At 47.5% G+C, this 22,945-nt stretch overlaps 1 protein-coding gene across 3 annotated transcripts in view; it reads left to right on the top strand.

Moving 5' to 3' along the window:
* ZZEF1 (zinc finger ZZ-type and EF-hand domain containing 1) overlaps window positions 1-22,945 on the top strand; it is a 404,243-nt gene that overhangs the window by 312,116 nt on the left and 69,182 nt on the right. For all 3 annotated transcript variants that reach the window (XM_063953702.1, XM_063953701.1, XM_063953700.1), the window contains exons 43-44: window positions 10,727-10,923; window positions 20,698-20,817. In XM_063953702.1, the coding sequence (XP_063809772.1) occupies window positions 10,727-10,923; window positions 20,698-20,817 (317 nt within the window). The remainder of the gene's footprint in view (window positions 1-10,726; window positions 10,924-20,697; window positions 20,818-22,945) is intronic.

The raw sequence follows: 22,945 nt of genomic DNA, 5'->3' as shown, positions 1-22,945 counted from the left end.
AGGCTGCCCAGTGACTAAAATTGATGCAAATTGCAACGATCTGTGGCTGCGTCCTCAGATGCAGCACTCGGATCTCGCAAATGCATGCAGAAGGCATCTATCTCCTACAGACGCCCCCAGCTGCATTTTACGTTTTAAATACGCAGAATTGTACACCCGCTTTCTTTCGGCCGGGCAATACTTGCCGAACCTGAATTAGGCCCATTGTGATAGCCACAAGGCAGGCTGGTCATCTTCAAAACAGAACATTGCCAGGTTGATTAGGTATTCACCAGGCTTTCTTTGGGGAAGGACTAACCTCTCCAGGGGTAGTGAGGAGTCATTCCACCAGATCAGTGGGAACCTCCTTTAGGGCATGACATAGGGGCCTGCTGAGCAGTTGTGCCAGGCTGCTACCTGGTCTTCACTGCATTCGTTCACAAAGTTTACAGATTTAATACTTTTCAGTCCAGCTATGCCAGGTTTCAATGCAGGATGCTGTGCATCCAAAATTAGAGTTTCTCTAGCATCCATTAGGGATATTGGGGAAAACTAGTACGATGGGGTATAGATGGGGTCCAAAGGAGCCAGTGCATTTTAAATTTCTTCAACTGGGTGTGCTGGTTTCTCCCCTCTATGCCCCCTCCCACAGGCAGTTTAGAAAAAAGTGCCCTCAGGAGAGTATGCACATCTCTGCAGCTCCAGAAAGTTTTCTTCAATTTCATCTAAATCTTTTATTTTTTGCGGTATGCTGTTCGGGCAACAGCATACCTGTGCGTTGGTAGTTAGTGGGGGAAGGGGGGGAGGTGCAGAGGGGCTGTTTGTTCAGCAGGGCACTGCGCCTTGTCACAGCCGCAGCACGCAGCACACCCCTAGCGCTGCCTGAAGATGACATCTGGGGTGAGTACACACCGGGGGACCCATAAGGGGGGGTTCCCGGTTCAAAAGTGAAATATGGGTAAGCACAAGCTGTGCAGTATCTGTCACACCAGATTCTCTCCATTGTCCATTTCATGTGAGCAATGTAGTCAATCTTCACAAATTAGTGAAGAGGCTGGGGGAGAGGGTCCAGAGCCCCACTGGTTAGGGTCTCTTAAAACTATGGCGTCAGATATGTCATCCCAGCTCACTGCTAATGTGCAAAAGACTCAACTACTGCAACAAGCTGTTGCAGATTTAGCTGCTAGGGCTGATGCACAGCCCCCCTCTCTCATTCAGGTCCCCAGAAGCTTGATTTACCTGCTCTGCTTTCTGATACAGATGATGATGTCCAGGATGATGGGGGTGACCCTGATCCCGCTAGTGGGGATCCCAATTCTACTCAGGGTATTGAACCCCTCATTGTGGCTATAAGGGATGTGTTACGGCTCCCTCTAGAGGACGCTTCTTCACAGCAGTCGTTTTTCTTTGTACAAAACAAACCCAATGTGAATCTCCCAAGTTAGATGACTTATTCGAACAGGCCTGGAAAAATCCAGTCAAAAAATTCCAAGTGTCCAAAAAGTTTTTGCGTACTTTCTCTAACGTCCTAAGTGGATGCTGGGGACTCCGTAAGGACCATGGGGATTAGCGGCTCCGCAGGAGACTGGGCACAACTAAAGAAAGCTTTAGGACTACCTGGTGTGCACTGGCTCCTCCCACTAAGACCCTCCTCCAGACCTCAGTTAGATTCTTGTGCCCGGCCGAGCTGGATGCACACTAGGGGCTCTCCTGAGCACCTAGAAAGAAAGTATATTTAGGTTTTTTATTTTCAGTGAGATCTGCTGGCAACAGACTCACTGCAGCGAGGGACTAAGGGGAGAAGAAGCGAACCTACCTAACAGGTGGTAGTTTGGGCTTCTTAGGCTACTGGACACCATTAGCTCCAGAGGGATCGACCGCAGGACCCGACCTTGGTGTTCGTTCCCGGAGCCGCGCCGCCGTCCCCCTTACCGAGCCAGAAGCACGAAGAAGGTCCGGAAAATCGGCGGCAGAAGACTTCGGTCTTCACCAAGGTAGCGCACAGCACTGCAGCTGTGCGCCATTGCTCCTCATGTACACCTCACACTTCGGTCACTGATGGGTGCAGGGCGCTGGGGGGGGGCGCCCTGAGGGCAATAAATAACACCTTGGCTGGCAAAATATACATCATATATAGTCCCAGAGGCTATATAGATGTAAAATTACCCCTGCCAGTATCACAGAAAAAGCGGGAGAAAGTCCGCCGAAAAGGGGGCGGGGCTTCTCCCTCAGCACACTGGCACCATTTTCTCTTCACAGTGCAGCTGGAAGACAGCTCCCCAGGCTCTCCCCTGTAGTTTTCAGGCTCAAAGGGTTAAAAAGAGAGGGGGGGCACTAAATTTAGGCGCAATATATGTATACAAGCAGCTATTTGGGGAAAATTCACTCAGTTATAGTGTTAATCCCTGCATTATATAGCGCTCTGGTGTGTGCTGGCATACTCTCTCTCGGTCTCCCCAAAGGACTTTGTGGGGTCCTGTCCTCAGTCAGAGCATTCCCTGTGTGTGTGCGGTGTGTCGGTACGGCTGTGTCGACATGTTGGATGAGGAAGGTTACGTGGAGGCGGAGCAGAGGCCGATAAATGGGATGTCGCCCCCTGTGGGGCCGACACCAGAGTGGATGGATAGGTGGAAGGTATTAACCGACAGTGTCAACTCCTTACATAAAAGGCTGGATGACGTAACAGCTGTGGGACAGCCGGCTTCTCAGCCCGCGTCTGCCCAGGCGTCTCAAAGGCCATCGGGGGCTCAAACAACGCCCGTTACCTCAGATGGCAGACACAGATGTCGATATGGAGTCTGACTCCAGTGTCGACGAGGTTGAGACATATACACAATCCACTAGGAACATCCGTTACATGATCTCGGCAATGAAAAATGTGTCACGCATTTTCTGACATGAACCCAAGTACCACATAAAAGGGGTTTTATTTTTGGGGAGAAAAAACAGCCACTGTTTTGTTCCCCCATCAGATGAATGAATGAAGTGTGTAAAGAAGCGTGGTTTCCCCCGAGAAGAAACTGGTAATTTCTAAAAAGTTACTGATGGTGTACCCTTTCCCGCCAGAGGATAGGTCACGTTGGGAGATATCCCTTAGGGTGGATAAGGCGCTCACACGTTTGTCAAAAGGTGGCACTGCCGTCTTAGGATACGGCCACCTTGAAGGGACCTGCTGATAAAAAGCAGGAGGCGATCCTGAAGTCTGTATTTACACACTCAGGTTATATTCTGAAACCTGCAATTGCCTCAGCATAAATAGTGCTGCTGCAGCGTGGTCTGACACCCTGTCAGATAATATTAATACGCTAAGACAGGGATAATATTTTGCTAACATTGAGCATATTTAAGACGTTGTCTTATATATAAAGGATGCACAGAGGGATATTTGCCGGCTGGCATCCAGAATTAATGCAATGTCCATTCTGCCAGGAGGGTAGTAGAAACCCGGCAGTGGACAGGTGATGCTGCATTTAAAAGGCACATGGAGATTCTGCCTTATAAGGGTGAGGAATTGTTTGGGGATGGTCTCTGGGACCTTGTATCCACAGCAACAGCTGGGAAGAAATTTTTTTACCTCAGGTTTCCTCACAAAAGCCTAAAGAAAGCACCGTATTTTCAGGTACAGTCCTTTCGGCTTCAGAAAAGCAAGCGGGTCAAAGGCGCTTCCTTTCTGCACAGAGACAAGGGAAGAAGGAAAAAGCTGCACCAGTCAGCCAGTTCCAGGATCAAATATCTTCCCTCGCTTCCTCTGAGTCCACCGCATGACGCTGGGGCTCCACAGGTGGAGACAGGTGCGGTGGGGGCGCGTCTCGGGAACTGCAGGGATCAGTGGGCTTGCCCACAGGTGGATCCCTAGGTTCTGCAAGTAGTATCACAGGGATACAGGCTGGAGTTCGAGACGACTCCCCCTCGCCATTGCCTCACATCAGCCTTGCCTGCTGCCCTCGGAGAAAGGTAGTACTGGCGGCAATTTCACAAGCTGTACTTCCAGCAGGTGAAATCAAGGTACCCCTCCTTCAACAAGGCCGGGGTTACTATTCCACAATGGTTGTGGTACCGAAACCAGACGGTTCGGTGAGACCCATTCTAAAATTGAAATCCTTGAACACTTATATACGAAGGTTCAAGTTCAAAATGGAATCGCTCAGGGCGATTATTGCAAGCCTGGAAAATTTCAGGGTATCACTGGACATCAAGGATACTTACCTGCATGTCCCTATTTACCCTTTTCACCAGGTGTACCTCAAAATTGTGGTACAGGATTGTCATTACCAATTCCAGACGTTGCCGTTGGTCTGTCCCCAGCACCGAGGGTATTTACCAAGGTAATGGCCGAAGTACTTATCCCGTACTTGGACGATCTCCTTATAAAGGCGAGGTCCAGGGAGCAGTTGTTCGTCGGAGTAGCACTATCTCGGGAAGTGCTACAACAGCACGGCTGGATTCTGAATATTCCAAAGTCACAGCTGGTTCCTACGACGCGTCTACTGTTCCTGGGTATGGTTCTGGACACAGAACAGGATAAAAAGGGTTTCTCCCGGAGGAGAAGTCCAAGGAGTTGGCGTCTCTAAACGGAGACCTCCTAATACAAATACAGGTATCGGTGCATCTATGCACGCCAGCCTTGGGAAAGATGGTAGCTTTTTACGAAGAATTTCCATTCGCCAAGTCCCATGCAAGGATCTTCCAGTGGGATCTGTTGGACAAGTGGTCCGGGTCGCATTCTCAGATGCATCGGCGGATAACCCTGTCTCCAAGGGCCAGGGTGTCGCTGTGGTGGTGACTGCAGAGTGCTCATCTTCTAGGGGGCCGCAGATTCGGCATACAGGACTGGGTCCTGGTGACCACGGATGCCAGCCTTCAAGGCTGGGGGGCAGTCACACAGGGAAGAAACTTCCAAGGCCTATGGAAAAGTCAGGAGACTTCCCTACACATAAATGTTCTGGAACTATGGGCCATTTACAATGCCCTAAGTCAGGCTAGACCCCTGCTTCAACACCGGCCGGTGCTGATCCAGTCGGACAACATCACGGCGGTCGCTCATGTAAACCGACAGGGCGGCACAAGAAGCAGGATGGCGATGGCAGAAGCCACAGGGATTCTCCGATGGGCGGAAAATCATGTGTTAGCACTGTCAGCAGTGTTCATTCCCGGAGTGGACAACTGAGAAGCAGACTTTCTCAGCACTCCACCCGAGAGAGTGGGGACTTCATCCAGAAGTCTTTCAAATGATTGTACACCGTGGGGAAAGGCCACAGGTGGACAGGATGGCGTCCCGCCTCAACAAAAAGCTACAAAGATATTGCGCCAGGTCAAGGGACCCTCAGGCGATAGCTGTGGACGCTCTGGTAACACCGTGGGTGTATCAGTCGGTGTATGGGTTCCCTTCTCTGCCTCTCATACCCAGGGTAATGAGAATAATAAGAAGGAGAGGAGTAAGAACTATACTCATTGTTCCGGGTGGCCAAGAAGAGCTTTGTACCCAGAACTCCAAGAAATGATCTCAGAGGACCCATGGCCTCTGCCGCTCAGACAGGACCTGCTGCAGCAGGGGGCCTGTCTGTTCCAAGACGTACCGCGGCTGCGTTTGACGGCATGGCGGTTGAACGCCGGATCCTGAAGGAAAAGGGCATTCCGGAGGAAGTTATCCCTACGCTATTTAAAGCTAGGAAAGAAGTGAACGCAAACCATTATCACCGCATATGGCGGAAATATGTTGCGTGCTGTGAGGCCAGTAAGGCCCCAAAGGAGGAATTTCAGCTAGGTCGCTTTCTGCACTTCCTACAAGTCAGAGGTGACTATGGGCCTAGAATTGGGTTCCATTAAGGTCCAGATTTCGGCTCTATCGATTTTCTTCCAAAATAGAACTGGCTTCACTGCCTGAAGTTCAGACTTTTGTTAAGGGAGTGCTGCATAGTCAACCCCCGTTTGTGCCTCCAGTGGCACCGTGGGATCTCAACGTAGTGTTGGATTTCCTGAAGTCGCATTGAGTTGAGCCACTTAAATTCGTGGAGCTACAATACCTCACGTGGAAAGTGGTCATGCTGTGGGCCGTGGCGTCGGCCAGGCGTGTATCAGAATTGGCGGCTTTGTCATACAAATGCCCTTATCTGTATTTTATATGGATAAGGCGGAATTGAGGACTCGTTCCCAATTCCTTCCTAAGGTGGTATCAGTTTTTCATGTGAACCAACCTATTGTGGTGCCTGCGGCTACTTGGGACTTGGAGGATTCCAAGTTTTCTGGATGTAGTCAGGGCCCTGAAAAGTATATGTTTCCAGGACGGCTGGAGTCAGGAAAACTGACTCGCTATTTATCCTGTATGCACCCAACAAGCTGAGTGCTCCTGCTTCTAAGCAGACTATTGCTCGCTGGATCTGTAGCACGATTCAACTTGCACATTCTGCGGCTGGAATGCCGCACCCTAAATCTGTGAAAGCCCATTCCACGAGGAAAGTGGGCTCTTCTTGGGCGGCTGCCCGAGGGGTCTCGGCTTTACAAATTTGCCGAGCTGTTACTTGGTCAGGTTAAAACACTCTTGCAAGAGTCTACAAGTTTGATACCCTGGCTGAGGAGGACCTAGAGTTTGCTCATTCGGTGCTGCAGAGTCATCCGCACTCTCCCGCCCGTTTGGGAGCTTTGGTATAATCCCCATGGTCCTTACGGAGTCCCCAGCATCCACTTAGGACGTTAGAGAAAATAAGATTTTACTCACCGGTAAATCTATTTCTCGTAGTCCGTAGTGGATGCTGGGCGCCCATCCCAAGTGCGGATTGTCTGCAAATACTTGTATATAGTTATTGCCTAACTAAAGGGTTATTGTTGAGCCATCTGTTGAGAGGCTCAGTTGTTATCATACTGTTAACTGGGTATAGTATCACGAGTTATACGGTGTGATTGGTGTGGCTGGTATGAGTCTTACCCGGGATTCAAAATCCTTCCTTATTGTGTCAGCTCTTCCGGGCACAGTATCCTAACTGAGGTCTGGAGGGAGGGTCTTAGTGGGAGGAGCCAGTGCACACCAGGTAGTCCTAAAGCTTTCTTTAGTTGAGCCCAGTCTCCTGCTGAGCCGCTAATCCCCATGGTCCTTACGGAGTCCCCAGCATCCACTACGGACTACGAGAAATAGATTTACCGGTGAGTAAAATCTTATTTTCCCATTTGCTCCTCAAGGCAGAAAATTTTGGGAGAAACCCCCTGGGGTGGATGTCTCAGTCTCTTGCCTGTCTAAGAAGGTGTTGCTGCCTGCCCCAGGCTCCTTTACCATGAAGTATCATGGGGATAGAAAGATAGAGACTACCCTAAAATCTATATACACTGCAGCCGGCCTTTCACAAAGGCCAGTCATTGCTGGTTGCTGGATGATCCATGCCATTCATTCTTGGGCCACGCAAATTCAAGGGGGCCTCTTGGGGGATATGCCCTTAGTTACAATGGTTACCCCCCCCTGAAACGCATTCAGGACACTACCCGTGTCCTCTGTGATTCCCTCAAGGAGATGGGGAACATAAATGCTCGGACGTCGGCCATGGCGGTGTCGGCGCGCTGGGCCTTGTGGTTGCGTCAGTGGATTGCGGACGCAGAATTTAAATGTAATGTGGACTCCCTCCCCTTTTCTGGGGAATGGCTTTTTGGGGTTGAGTTGGATGCCTGGATTTCCAAGGTTATTGCCGGGAAATCCACGTTTCTCCCCTCTGGGGCCCCGCCGGCGAGACGTTCCTATCCGGGACCGTCTGTCCAGTCCTTTCGGTCTCGCATATTTCGATCAAAGGCCAGAGGTGCCACCAATGCGCGGCTAGAGGTTCCAGAGTTAAGTCCAGAAAACCTGCAAGTACCAGTCCTCAGGAACAGTCCGCCAGTTCAGCTTCCACTAAAGCCTCAGCATGACGGTGCCCACCCACCCCGAGGGGATCTCGACGTGGGAACTCGACTGCATCACTTCAGCCACATCTGGGAGACCTCCTGCCAGGATGCCTAGGTCAGGGAGCTCGTTTCCCAAGGCTACAAATTGGAGTTTGACAGTACTCTCCCCTGCTCTGCTTCAGGCATCTCCTCTGCTCAAAGATCAAGCGATCCAGTCGGACAACGTATATCAATCGACAAGGAGGGACAAAAGCAGAGCCTGCATTCGAGAGGTGTCAAAGATACTCCTCTGGGTGGAAAGAAATACAAGAGCCATGTCCGCAATCTTCATTCCGGGTGTGGACAACTGGGAGGCGGACTTCCTGAGTCCTCACGATCTCCACCTGGGGGAATTGGGGGCTTCACCAGCTGGTGTTCCAGCAGATCATCGACCAGTCGGGTTGCCCACAAATAGACATGGTGGCTTCTCGTCTCAACAAGAAACTTCCTTGGTATTGCTCATGGACCAGGGGCCCTCAGGCAAGAGCAGTGGACGCACTGGCGACGCCTTGGCCGTTCGGCTGGTATACCTGTTTCCTCCAATCCCATTGCTCCCAAGAGTGCTAAAGCGTATCAGGAATCAAGGTGTCCAGGCAATTCTAATTGCCCCGGATTGGCCTCGGAGGGTGTGGTGCGCGGATCTTCTGGACATGTCCGTCGAAGAACCTTGACCTCTACCACTCAGAAGAGATCTTCCACAAGGACCGTTGGTCTACCCGGACTTACGGCGTCTTCGTTTGACAGCATGGAGGTTGAGCGGAACATCCTAGCTCACAATGGCCTTTCCAAGAATGTTATTGCAACCATGGTTCAGGCCAGGAAACCTGTGACGTCAAAACACTATCATCATATCTGGAGGAGGTATGTCTCTTGGTGCGAGGAACGCACATATCCGCCTGCAGAGTTTCACTTGGGACGTTTCCTGCAGGCTGGTGTGGATAAGGGCTTACGTCTGGGTTCCATTAAGGTCCAGATTTCAGCTCTCTATATTTTCGTTCAGAAAAAATTGTCAGTGTTGCCAGAAGTTCAGACCTTCTTGCAAGGGGTACTCCACATACAACCTTCCTTTGTACCGCCTACAGCTCCCTGGGACTTGGGTGTAGTATTGAAATTTCTATCGTCCTTCTGGTTTGAACGTCTGATGACGGTAGAAGACAAGTACCTCACGTGGAAGACTGTGATGATACTGGCCCTGGTTTCTGCTCGATGTGTCTCGGAATTGGGGGCCTTATCGTGTAAAAGTCCATACTTGGTCTTTTACGAAGACAGAGTGGAGCTCCGGAATAGACAGCTGTTCCTGCCAAAGGTTGCCTCCGCATTTCACCTGAATCAGCCTATTATAATTCCCTCCCCTTCTGACGCATCTGTTCCGGAGGCTTTGGATGCTGTGCGTGCCTTGAAGATCTATGTCAAGCCCACAGCTCGGGTCAGAAAGACTGATTCCTTGTACGTGCTCTATGATGCGCAGAAAAATGGTTGCCCTGCTTCAGAGCAGTCCATTGCTCATTGGATCTCGCTTACTATCCAACAGGCCTATGTGTCGGCAGCCTTACCTGTTCCTAAGTCTTTGAAGGCCCACTGTACAAGATCGGTGGGCTCTTCCTGGGCGGCTGCCCGTGGAGTCTTGGCCTTGCAACTATGCTGAGCTGCTACCTGGTCAGGAAGAACACCTTTGTGAAGTTCTACAAGTTTGATACCCTGGCCAAAGAAGATACTCAGTTTGGGCAGGCGGCGCTGCAGATGTCTCCGCACGTTCCCGCCCGTTCTGGAAGCTTTGGGACGTCCCCATTGTACTAGTTTTCCCCAATATCCTTTATGAATACTAGAGAAAATAGGATTTTTATACTTGCCAGTAAATCCTTTTCTCAAAGTCCGTAAGGGATATTGGGCACCCGCCTCAGTGCATTGACTTTTCTGCAGGCTCTTGTTCTATAGTTACCTGTTCCGCTGTTGCCAGCCGTTGCTGGTTGTTATATGTTTGTGGTGTGCTGGTGTGTAAATCTCACCACCCTTTGTTTTCATATTCCTACTCTCGTATATGTCCTTTCTCCTTCGGGCACGTTTTTACCTATAACTGCCTGTGAGAGGGGGCATAGACGGGAGGAGCCAGCACACCCAGTTGAAGAAATTTAAAGTGCACTGGCTCCTCTGGTCCCCGTCTATACCCCATCGTTCTAGTTTTCCCCAATATCCCTTATGGACTAAGAGAAAAGGATTTTACCAGTGGGTATTAAAATCCTATTGTTTCCTTCCTTAAGGACAACTTGGGGATGTGTCAATAGGCATGATGTTTCCCAATGGAGGAGTAAAAGAAATATAGTATATTTGTTTCTTACATGCTTTTCTAATCGTCCCTTGGGAGAAACTGGATTACTCCCTTCATGCTCTGTTTGTATTTCTGTTTCTTTCACGGTTTTCCTGGTTAGGATTTTTGAGAATGTAGTTTTTCTCTACTCCCTTTTGTATTGTACCATTGGCCTGTACTTTGAGGCTTTGTTAGTCAAAACTGAAGTTTTCAGACAGCCAGTGAGGTTTGGAGTGAGCGGTGCTTGTACATTTTGCAAGTAAATATACAAGCTTCCTGTCAACGGACCCCAGGTTAATACAGTGTCCCCAAAATGTATGCAAGAAAAGTATAAGAATTCCTATATTTCTTCTATTAAAGCCGTAAGTATTGATCTACTACACTATCATGTGCTCTTACAGTATGTTCTATAGTTAAGTTTTTTTCCATCAAACTTTTATCTTTTATAAAATGATCTTCTATTTATTTATTTTTACAGAGATGAATGTAAGTAATACAGCTAATATAAACCTCTTAACGAATTTTAAACTCTCCTCTTAGTGAAAGACTATCAGTTGCTGCATCACAGTGACTGTGACAGCCAACAAGCACAAGGAAATCTTAAGAAATATCTCCAACACTTTGCCTCCATTTCCCGGCACCTTCTGCAATCTAATTTGGACACTGGCTGCGCAGAAGCTGTTGAGGCTAATTGGGTCCTGTCACTGACTCTTAAAGGATTGTACAAAACTCTTAAGGTAACAAGTTTTAGAACGGTGTACAGTTTTGAGATAAATGCCCGATTTGGAGGTCAGATCTGCAAGACAGATGGGATTTAAAATAGAACTACCTGATTCTTGCATCTTGAAAGAGTTTGAGGCCTACCAAGTAAAGGGTGTTACATTTGTCAAACATGGACAGGTCTGGTTTAATTGGGGGGCTGTCTGGCTAGGTTGTTTCTCAGTTTTCCTGCCTTAATGTGCTAAAGCAATGGTTAACTATGGCTACAAGCAAGAGTTGATCTGGTGTGAAATTACATGTGGTTGTATGCCTTGCACATGCATCTGTTTTGTTCCGTAACGATTGATTTGCATGTATTTTTTTTCTCTGTGTGTCTGTATATGTATAGGCCTTTTTATCAGGTCATGCAACATGATATATACAGAAAATGCAAAGTAATGTATCACATGGTTGTCTCACATTGCATGACCTGATGAAAAGGTCTGTTAGCCTTGAAATGTCATTCTATTGTATTATTCAATCATAGCATTACATACATCACTCTGCACCAGTCTGAAGAGTGCTAGCTTGTATCTTCAATGTCTCCACACTATACATATACAGTATATCTGCGATTCTCCATGATGCACGAGACAGCTACACAAATTCAAACAACATACTTCTCCAAAATACCAGGATTTTACTGGATCTTAAGTTATATGGTAGGGTATTGCTACTAAGCAATTAAGTTTTCATACAACAATTTCTTAACAGACCAGTTTAAAAGGAAAAAAAATTAAAGCGTGTGATGCATGGGACTTTATGTTCACTTTCTGGAGAAAAATAAATAAATGTATATATATACATATATATATACACAGAGCAATTGCTCTGTATATCCTTCTACCTGTGAGGGCACCGGGGGAAGCTAACTGTTACATGGAGTGCCGGACCATCAATTGTGTGTGTGTGTGTGTGTGTGTGTGTGTGTGTGTGTGTGTGTAATTATATTTCTTTTTCATCCACTAGGGGTCACTGGAGTTCTCTTGGGATATGGACGGCTTTAGCAGGAACAGGGCACTGAATATTTAAATTTAGAACTCTCCTCCCCTCCATATCCCAGAGTACCTCAGTGTTTTTTCTGTGCTCGAAGTAGCAACAAGGCTTGTGTGGAGCTCCCACACTTATTTTGAATATTTTCTTTTTAATTTTTATTTTTACTGAACTTTATCCACATCCCTTCCCCCCTTCCAAAAGGCGTGGGTCCAGGATAGTGGAAGCTGCTACAAGCAGCTACTGGCGTGTCGGTCCTCACTACAGAGCACCCTCACAGCCAAGTGCAGACAACCTGCAGGAAAGGCTGGACGGAGCTTGCAGAAGAAGCCCCGTCATAGCCCCTCACCACAGGCGTCCAGGTATGTTGGAGAACATTGTTTTTGCGCGCCAGTGCTCCGGTTAACTGCCGCCCGCCGCTGCTGCTTTGTGTAAGTACAGCCGCCGCCAGTACTCTGCTCCCTCATACTCCCGTCCGCGCCGGTGCCTTGTGTAATGCGCCCGCCAGAGCCGCTCAAACCGCCACTCAGAGGCCACACACAGCGCCTGCTGCACAGATCTCCGGCTCTCGGCACCCGCTCCCCGCTAGAGACCGCACCGCCGCTAGACAGCGCGCTCCCCGGCTCCCTATGCCAGATCTCCGGTTCACTGCAGACGGTACACGGAGAACAGGGGGGGAGTGACGAGTCTCCTCACAGCAGCGCAGCTGCAAGGGGGGGGGGGAGATGTATGTATTACCATAGAAAGGCTGCATGGGTTTTGATCTAATTACATAGGCTGTTAAGCCTATATTAACAGGATGTTTTTTAACGAAGTTAGTTTCAGGTTATACACTTTAGACATGTGTTATAACCTGAACTGTGATTATAAGTGTATGCATGGCATGGGGGCCATTTTAACCATGCTTCCTGTTCAATCCTGTTTCTCTTTCAGTTTCAGAAGATCCTGTCCTACAACACTACTCCACCGGAGGCGCAGGGGTGTTAGTGGGAATTTGGATCAGATTTCATATAGTACTGGCCACGTGCACTGCACTTCGGCTATATATATATATATATATATATATATATATAGACACACCTTAGTAACCATTTTACTGAGTCGTGCGAGCTTTCTCTATTTGTCGGTTTGTGTTGTCTGTCTGCATAATGAGTAAGGCAAGCAAAAACAAAAAAGCACTTTCACTGCAATGTCTGTAATAGTGTGTTGCCAGATGGGTCTACCACATGCACAGTATGTTTTGTAAATTCAGCTACAAATACGATTTCTACTCCAGTTTCATCCCCGGATCCGCAATGGGCAATATTAGCGGATGTAATGGCTGGGTTGCAATCGGAATTGGCCGCCGCTCGCCACGAGCGGGAGGCAGCAAGATCTGAATCTCGTGTGCGGCCGCCAGAGTTACTATAAGGGTCTCAGCCTTTGCCAAGGTCCAAGTCCACTTGGGGGAAAAAAAAAAAAGGATGATTTTCATTTGTCTTATAATTTACCAGTAACTGCTATGTTGTGTTCTGACGATTCTATGCCAGACCTCACTGCGCAAGATGAGCATGAGGAAGGCGAGTTGGACCAGCAGTCAGATAGTGAGGATTTTGACAGTCCGGGCATTGATAATCTCATCAGGGCGGTGCGTCAGTCTCTGAAGTTTATGGAGACAGAAGAACCTCTAACAAATGATGAGGTAGTATTTACTAAATGACAGAGATTTCAAGTGTGTTTTCCTTTTTCGGAATCTCTTCATAAGATGCTAATAGAATAATCCGGATTAACGGTTTTCTATACCTCGCCGGTTTAAGACTAGTTACCCGTTTCCAGAGTCTGTCACATCTACATGGGAGAATCCTCCAATGGTAGATTCGTCTGTGTCCAAACTTTAAAAAAATTTTTTTCAAAATTAACCCTTCCAGTACCAGCCGCTACTACGCTTCTAGAGCCGTCAGAGGTTAAGCTAGAAGCTATGCTAAAGTCCATGTATACAGCAGCAGGGGTGCTGCTTAGACCTGGTTTGGTTGAAATTTGGGTAACTAAGGCGCTGATTGTATGGATAACAGAACTCAGGTCCGCCTTACAAGACGACCACCCTATTCTTCTCGCGGATCAAATTTGTGAAGCTGCTGATTATCTATGTACAGCTTCTACGGACGTCTGTCAGGTCAGTTCTCGCATTTTCATCGTCACTAGTTACAGCACGACGGGCACTCTGGCTACGTTCTTGGCAGGCAGAGGCAGAGGTCAAGAGAGGGATAGAAGCGTTACCCTTCGCTGGCAAGAAGTTGTTTGGTCCTCCATTGGACAAATGGATTTCTGAGGCCACGGGGGGCAAGTCTGTCTTCCTACCATTGCCTCCAACGGTACCTAGAAGGAAATACTCTGGACCAGCGTTCAAATCCTTTAGACTTCAGCCCTTTCGAGGCCGTGGTAGAGGTACAACCACGCCTGGTAGACGTGGTAGAGGAACACCCGTCGTCAGGACGCTAAGGTCGCCGACAAGCCAGTGGCATGACGGGCTCCCAGCCCATCTCGGATCTTCAGTTGTGGGGGCACGCCTTCAGACGTTCCAGTCGGCGTGGTTCCAGACATCCACAGATGGGTGGATCCGCACGACTGTCTCCCACCAGGGGGGTTTTTCAACAGGACTGCCTCTGTCGGAAGACAAGAAGGCGGTTCTGCAGATTGCAATTCAGTTCCCTGCTCACCAACAAGGTCAGGGTTATTATTCCAGTCTTTTTGTGGTACCAAAGCCGGATGGCTTGGTCAGACCGATATTGAACCTACAGGGTCTCAATCAGTACGTCACTTACTACAGATTCAAGATGGAATCCCTGCGGTCAGTAATTGCAGGTTTAGAGCCACAGGAATTCATGATAGCGCTGAATCTCAAGAATGCATACTTACACATTCCAATTTGGCCACCGCATCAGATGTTCTTAAGGTTTGCGGTACGGCAAAACCATTACCAATTTCAGGCTCTACCGTTTGGCCTCTCGTCAACACCTCGGTTATTCACAAAAGTGATGTCTGTGATGATAGCTCATCTCAGATCCCTGGGAGTGATAATAGTTCCGTACTTGGACGATCTGCTCATCAAAGCTCCGTCTCAACAGATGCTCCTCCAACATGCGTTGCTAACGTACAATGTACTAGTTCAGCACGGTTGGATTGTCAACTTCAAGAAATCACATCTAATTCCGTCTCAACGACTTCAATTCCTAGGTATGATTCTCGATACGATAAATCAAAGAATTTACCTACCAGAACAGAAAGTACAGGTTATTCGTCATCTGGTACAATTAGTGCTCAAGCCACACACAGAAAAAGGTACATTTGTGCATTCGCCTTTTAGGCACAATGGTGGCGGCTTTCGAAGCGCTTCAGTTCGGAAGATTTCACTCACGCCCTTTTCAACTGGATGTGCTCGCACAGTGGTTGGGCTCGCATCTGCAGATTCACCACAGGGTGAGGTTGTCGCCACGGGCCAGAGTATCTCTACTCTGGTGGCTCAAAGTACACAATCTAACCGCAGGAAAACGGTTCGGTGCCTGGAATTGGATAATTCTAACGACTGACGCGAGTCTCAGAGGTTGGGGAGCTGTAGTTCAAAATTGTCAGCTCCAGGGTCTCTGGGCGGTTCACGAAAGATTGCGGTCTATAAATGTCCTGGAACTCCGGCCAGTTTACAATGCGCTACGACAAGCAGTGCACATGCTTCGGTCTCAGACTGTCCAGGTGCAGTCAGACAATATGACGGCGGTCGCGTACATCAACAAACAGAGAGGAACGAGAAGCCGCATGGCCATGCGGGAAGTAGCTTGATTCCTCAATTGGGCCGTGCATCACCAATTGATATTGTCGGCAGTGTTCATTCCGGGAGCGGACAACTGGGAGGCGGATTATCTCTGCCGTCGGGATTTTCATCCAGGAGAATCGGCATTAAAACCAGAAGTGTTTCACATGTTGGTCCTGAGGTGGGGTTACCCTCAAGTAGACCTGATGGCATCTCGCCACAATCACCAAACGCCACAGTATGTGTCCAGGACGAGAGAGCCAAAGGCAGTGGCGGTGGATGCTCTCACAATCGCATGGCCGTACAGCCTCGTGTATCTGTTTCCACCGTTCCGCTGCTCCCTCTGTTGCTAAAACGGATCAAAAGAGAGTCCGGCACAGTCATACTTGTGGCGCCTCATTGGCCTCGGAGAGCTTGGTTCTCGGATCTCCGCGGATTACTCGCAGACGATCCTTTGCCGCTCCCGCTACGTCCGGACCTGTTACAACAGGGTCCGTTCCTTTACCCCGATTTAGCGCGGCTGCGTTTGACGGGGTGGCTGTTGAGACCGCCCTCTTAAGAAGAGAGGGCATTCCAGAATCGGTTATACCAACCATGTTACGAGCTAGGAAGCCAGTTACGGCAGCTCATTGTCACAGAATTTGGCGTATCTATATAGGTTGGTGTGAAGCTTGGAAGTTTCCGACATCATCTTTCAAGTTATCCCGTCTTTTGTTATTTCTACAGACGGGGTTAGATGGAGGACTGCGTTTATCTACACTAAAGGTGCAGGTATCTGCTTTGTCAATTTACTTTCAAAGATGATTGGCTCTATTGCCGTCTGTACACACCTTTCTGCAAGGTGTCCTCAGAGTACAGCCTCCATTCATTCCACCTACAGCGCCATGGGACTTGAATCTGGTTTTAGATTTCTTACAGTCTTCATATTTTGAACCCTTACAACAAGTGGATATTAAGTTTCTCACTTGGAAAACAATTTTTCTACTAGCCTTAGCTTCGGCAAGGCGTGTTTCAGATTTGGGTGCCTTGTCATGCAAGCCACCGTATTTGGTGTTTCATGATGATAGAGCGGAACTTCGGCCGAATCCCGCTTTCTTACCAAAGGTAGTGTCATCTTTTCACATCAATCAACCAATAGTAGTTCCTGTGTTAACAGGAACTTCTGGAACTTTGGATGTGGTACGCGCATTACACGTTTATGTATCCCGAACGTCTACAGTTCGTAAGACGGATACGTTGTTTGTTCTCTATGATGCTGCCAAGATGGGTTGGCCAGCTTCTAAGCAGACCTTATCCAGATGGATTAAACTGACCATACGTCAGGCTTACCTTCATGCTAGGTTACAGCCGCCTACATCAGTAACACATTCCACACGTTCTGTGGGAACTTAATGGGCAGCTGGTCGTGGGGCTTCTACGACGCAGCTTTGCCGTGCGGCTACATGGTCATCAGTGCACACGTTTGTGCGCTTTTACAAGTTTGATACGTTTGCGGCATCAGCTTCTAGCTTTGGACGCCTAGTGTTACAGGTGCCAAACAGCTCTCCCGCCCACGGGGGAAGCTTTGGTACGTCCCAAGAGTACTCCAGTGACCCCTAGTGGATGAAAAAGAAAATAGGATTTTGGTACTTACCAGGTAAATCCTTTTCTTTGAATCCATAGGGGGCACTGGACGCCCACCCAGAGCAGTTTTACCTGGTTTGTGGTAAGTTCAGGGGATCTTATGGTAACACATTCTCACCGACTGGTTCAAAGTTTCAAGTTCTATCGGTTATGGTGTCAACTGTTTAGTTGTCAGTAACGTTATGTGTCAACTTTATTGTTGTCCGTTATGTTATATGTAATTCTCCATTGTCAACCTCTCTATCACTACTGTTCGGCTCAGTAAAAAACACTGAGGTACTCTGGGATATGGAGGGGAGGAGAGTTCTAAATTTAAATATTCAGTGCCCTGTTCCTGCTAAAGCCGTCCATATCCCAAGAGTACTCCAGTGCCCCCTATGGATTCAAAGAAAAGGATTTACCTGGTAAGTACCAAAATCCTATTTTTATACAGTCCGGCACTCACCTTCCCCACCTGGGCAATGGCTCTGGTGCCTTCCTTAGGGGTATGTGGTATCCCAATATATCCACGGAGAAAGGCGGCACTCAGAGACTTTAAAGTTAGGTGAATCAAACCTGCATGTGTTTTAATACACTTTCAATAATACGTCTTCAGTAAAACAACACAAGTGCAAAACCGTGTCACACAAAACATTTATATAACTTACCAACCCGTGGATAGCCAACCCCCGCCGCGGCAAAGCCAACCAGGTCCACGAACCCCGCACTTCCGGTCACATCCCGATCCCGAAGTGACGTCATCCGTGGCGGCTGTGGGCATGGAAACAACCATGGGAACAGTGTTTACATCACAATAACAAATGACAAACAAATCAAAACATGCAAATGGTGAATAAAACCTGTGATGTGTCAATAAACACCAATAAGACACACTCAGGAACCAGTCCGGGGGATATTCAATTAACCCCCGAACAGACATCGGGAGTAAAAACTCCAGATGTTTCTTCGGGTTTTGCGGTCGGCCTATTCGATTTGACCGGCCGTTAAAAAGTGCATTTTCACCCGAAAATACACAGGTTCTTGATTGCGTGTTTTGATTTTGTTTGTCATTTGTTATTGTGATGTAAACACTGTTGACGGGATGACGTCTGGCCGTGTGATGACATCACTTCCGGGATCAGAAAACGGGACGTGACCGGAAGTGCGGGGTTCGTGGTCCCGGTAAGTTTATATAAATGTTTCGTATGACACTGTTTTACACTTGTGGTGTTTTCCTGAAGAAGGGGGTGCAGACCCCGAAACGTTGAAAGTTTATTAAAACACATGCAGGTTTGATTCACCTACCTTTAAAGTCTGAGTGCCTCCTTTCTCCATGGAGATAGATAGATTATATGTGTGTGTGTATGCCACTTGGATTCTTCTTAATAATTCAGTTTATTTCTCTGTTTTTCGGGGGACACGTCCTCTTTAGTCAGCAGATGGCATACAAATGTACAACCACAGTTTAGAAATACTCTATGGACAGGTAGGACACCTGACATGAGTGGCTGATTAGGCCTAGGCAACAATGCAAAAGGTAATACAAAATGACATGGTATTAACCACGGGTAGGCAACCGGTGGCTCTCCAGCTGCTGTGGAACTACACATCCCAGCATGCCCTACCACAGGTTTGCTGTTAGGATGTTCTAAAACTGTGGCAGGGCATGCTGGGATGTGTAGTTCCACAGCAGCTGCAGGTTGCCTACCCCTGGTATATACAATCTACACACAGATAAATCATATAATAACAAAAACATACACAAAGTAACTAGTTTGTCACTAAATAAACATTGATCATATACCACCCTCCATTAGAAATGGAGATCGCTCTAAGCAATTGCTACAATGTGAGGCAAAGTGGAAACATTCTTTAGACCATGGGTCTTCAACCTGCGACCCCCCAGCTGTTGTGGAACTACACATCCCAGCATGCTCTTCAGTTTTAGCATGCCATAATAGCAAAACTGTGGCAAGGCATGCTGGTATGTGTAGTTCCAAAGCAGCTGCAGGGCCACGGGTTTGAAGACCCATACTTTAGACACTGTCTAACTGAGAGGTTTAAAGGAGAGACTTGGTCTTCATTGGTTTTTGTAAATGATTATTTATTAAAGAACTAGTTTCTTTGTGTATGTTTTTGTTATTATATGATGTATCTGTGTGTAGATTGTATATAACATATCCTTTTGTATTACCTTTTGCATTGTTGCCTGTTTGAGCTCCTTCAGCAACCATCCTTTGTATCTGTTCAAGTGTGACTGATGAGCCACTCATGTCAGGTATGCTACCTGTGTGTGGAGGCTTTTTAAACTGTGTTTGTGCATTTGTGTGCTATCTCCTGACAAAAGAGGCTGTGTACACTGAAATGTGGAGAAATAAAGTTAATTATTTAGAATACAAAGGGTTCTGCCTGCATCCTTTTTGATTTGGGAACTTTTACATTGCTATGGAGGATGGCAACGGAGCATCGTCATTTTGCACTACTTACGGAGTACCGAATCTGTTGTTTGATATATATTTATTTATATATTTAATAGAGCAAGATAGTGTGTGTTTTTGCCCATAAAATGTACCACTTTAAAGATGGGTACACAGTAGTGCGACCAGAAGTCATGCCGATGTGCATGGTAAACATACATATCTTTTACACAACAATGGGAAACATTGACTGCTCAAGTAGGTCTATTGCTATGCAGACTGGACTCAGCAGTAGTCACGCAGGCGCCATGTTTTTATAAGCTAGAGCTTGCAGTTGACGTTAGACACACGCCCCAAAAAAGGCCATGACACACTTGCGTTTTTGCGACCACACCCCGCCAACACCATGTTAACACCCCCAAACGGTCACTTCCTGTCAGTCACTTTGCTGTGGAATCATCATTGCATGCGGGATCGCAGCGCCACCTTGATGCATGGACAGTCTGACAATAACTGCTCCATTGTGTGGAACATCGGCTTTGCGTGCTTATCTGAATCAGGCCCATTGTTCTGTACCTCATTAATATTCATTGCATCGCATGCGAGATCGTGTGATTGGCCGTGCAGCACAGGCAATCATACAACCTTGCATTTGACCCATGCGCGCAATCGGCAGTACACATTGCAAGATATGGGCAAGTTGTCGTTCTGATCGGCACGATATTGTGCAGGTGTGTATCCAGCTAGTTAGTTACGTTTTTTTGTTTTGGTTTTTTTCCCCTCATTGCTATATGACATAATGCATCAATAAGAAAAACTATTTAAAACAAAAAAAAAATTGTATAAAGTTATGCATTCTCTCTTTTTAAAACTGTTTCTGCAATAACAGTTTCTTGATTTTATGTTGCAATTCTATGGGAAAATTAGTGCTTACTAATAAAATGCTATTTTTGCAGAATCATGATTTTGAAGAAATTCAAACTGCATTTATTCAATCTGGTCTATTAAAATTGCTGGTGAGAAAATGCAGTAAAGGGACTGGTTTCAGTAAAACATGGCTACTTCGTGATCTGGAGGTAAGATTTATCCACACAAGCTGACACACTTTAGGAAAATCTCTTATCTTGCAAAGTCTCTTGCATCCTATGAATTTCTGGTTGCATATGAAACCAAAGCAAGTCCAGTTAAGCCCCGTACACACAGGGAAGATGTGTGCTGAGCGATCCAGCACAGACCGCTCTGCACACATCTCTCCCCCTACTCAGCGTGATGTGTACAGAGCGGATGGGGGGGCCGCTAATTTCACCCAGCGTTGAAATGAGCAATCTCACTAGCTTTGGCATGCACGCCTAATCTAGAGCCGGCGATAGCAATGCACAGGACCGCACATCGCTGTCGCCTGCACCCTACACGCGGAGAGATATGCTTAATTTCTAAGCAATCTACTCAGATTGCTTAGAATTTAAGCACGATCTCTCCATGTGTACCCCCCTGTACACACAGCAAGAAAAGGAATAAAAAAGAGGGGGGGGGGGGGGTCAGAGGGAAGGAAAAGCAGAGAAAGAAGAGGGCAGTACATGGGGAATCCAAAACGTGACTCCAATAGGTATAAGTGAGGAGGAAGGGGGGTGGGGGTTTCTAACAGAAGGCAGTAAAGTCTATACTATTCACTAATTCAGAAGATATAAGCTCTTCCATGGTCATATAAAAGTGAACCCTATGGAACCGTGAGAGATTGAGGGAGGGAGATCTCCAAAGCCATTGTATAACCGCTCTTGTAGCATATAAGACATCAAGTGGAGATTGATAGGACACCTATAATACCTTATATTGTGTTTTCAATATCTGAATGGAAGTAGAGCTGGCAAACATAATGTATATTGAAAGATCTGGGTCCACTGTTCTTTAGAGAGATTAGTGTTCAGCTCCCTATTTCATGCCAGTGTGTAGGTGCGTAGAGAGACAATTCATGCATAGTTGGTAAAGTTTAGATATTAGATAGGTAGGTGGGGATGACATCAAAATATTTAAAAAAGGGGTCGAAGTAAGATTTACAGTACTGGGGGACAACGATTTAATAAAGTGCCAGCTGGAGATGCATCCAAAATGAATGGGGTGAGAGTGAAAATTCTTGTTGGAAGTCTGAGAAGGACCGCACCCATCCAGAGTTTATTAGCTTGCCTAGACTTAAGGGGGGTACTCACGGAGTGATATTCTAAGCAATCTGACTAGATTGCTTAGAATTTAAGCATTATCACTCCGTGTGTACCCCCTACAGCGACAGCGATGCGCAGCCCCGCGCATCGCTATCGCTGGTGCTAGATTGGCCAATCTAGCCGGTCACTCACTTCACCCGCTGGGTGAAATGAGCGCGCCCCCCCCGTCCCCGTCTCCCCCTGCACGCTCAGCACAGATAGCGCTGTGCTGAGCCGCGGGAGAGATGTGTGCTGAGCGGCTCGCTCAGCACACATCTCTCCCACATCGGCCCGTCTATATGGGCCTTAAGGACTCCATCAATGGACCTGGTTTAGAGCGACTTTTGATGAAGACCCAGGATGAAATCAGGGTTATGTGTTAGAGGAGAAAGCGGGGATACTCCAGGAGCAAACAAGGGATTTTTTACCTGGAGGCAAGCGTTGGGCCAAGAGTGGGATGCTACTGTAAGTTCAGGGAGACTTCGTTAGCAAGGAGAGTACTGCTATAGGGACATGTATGGACTGATTTTCAATTAGGGGCCACTGTGCCACGGCCAGTGACCAAAAAATCTCAGCTATACGTGCCAAGTGTGCAGAGTGGTAATAGCTGGTGAAATTAGGAAGTTGAAGGCCCTCACTCTCTTCGTCTGCGAAGTAGTACTTCCTGTGGAAGTCTGTGTTTGCCACACCTGTCCAATTTTACTGCAAGTCTCAGATCTGCACCTACTAAAGCAATCTGCTGAAAGAATTGTGGGCCTAATTCAGACCTGATCTCAGCAGCAAATTTGTAAGCAGTTGGGCAAAACTATGGGGGTCATTCTGAGTTGATCACACGTAGCAACTTTTTGCTGCTTGTGCGATCAACTAGACGCTGCCTATGGGGGAGTGTATTTTAGCATAGCAGGGATGCGATCGCTTGTGCAACCCTGCTATGCTAACAAAGTTTTGTGCAGAAGTAGACTAGCCCTGCGGTTACTTACCCTGTGCGATCGATCCAGCGATGAAGGTC

Source organism: Pseudophryne corroboree, chromosome 2 (assembly GCF_028390025.1).
Source record: "Pseudophryne corroboree isolate aPseCor3 chromosome 2, aPseCor3.hap2, whole genome shotgun sequence".
Taxonomy (NCBI): Eukaryota; Metazoa; Chordata; class Amphibia; order Anura; family Myobatrachidae; genus Pseudophryne; species Pseudophryne corroboree.
This window is presented reverse-complemented; position numbering and strand designations above follow the sequence as displayed.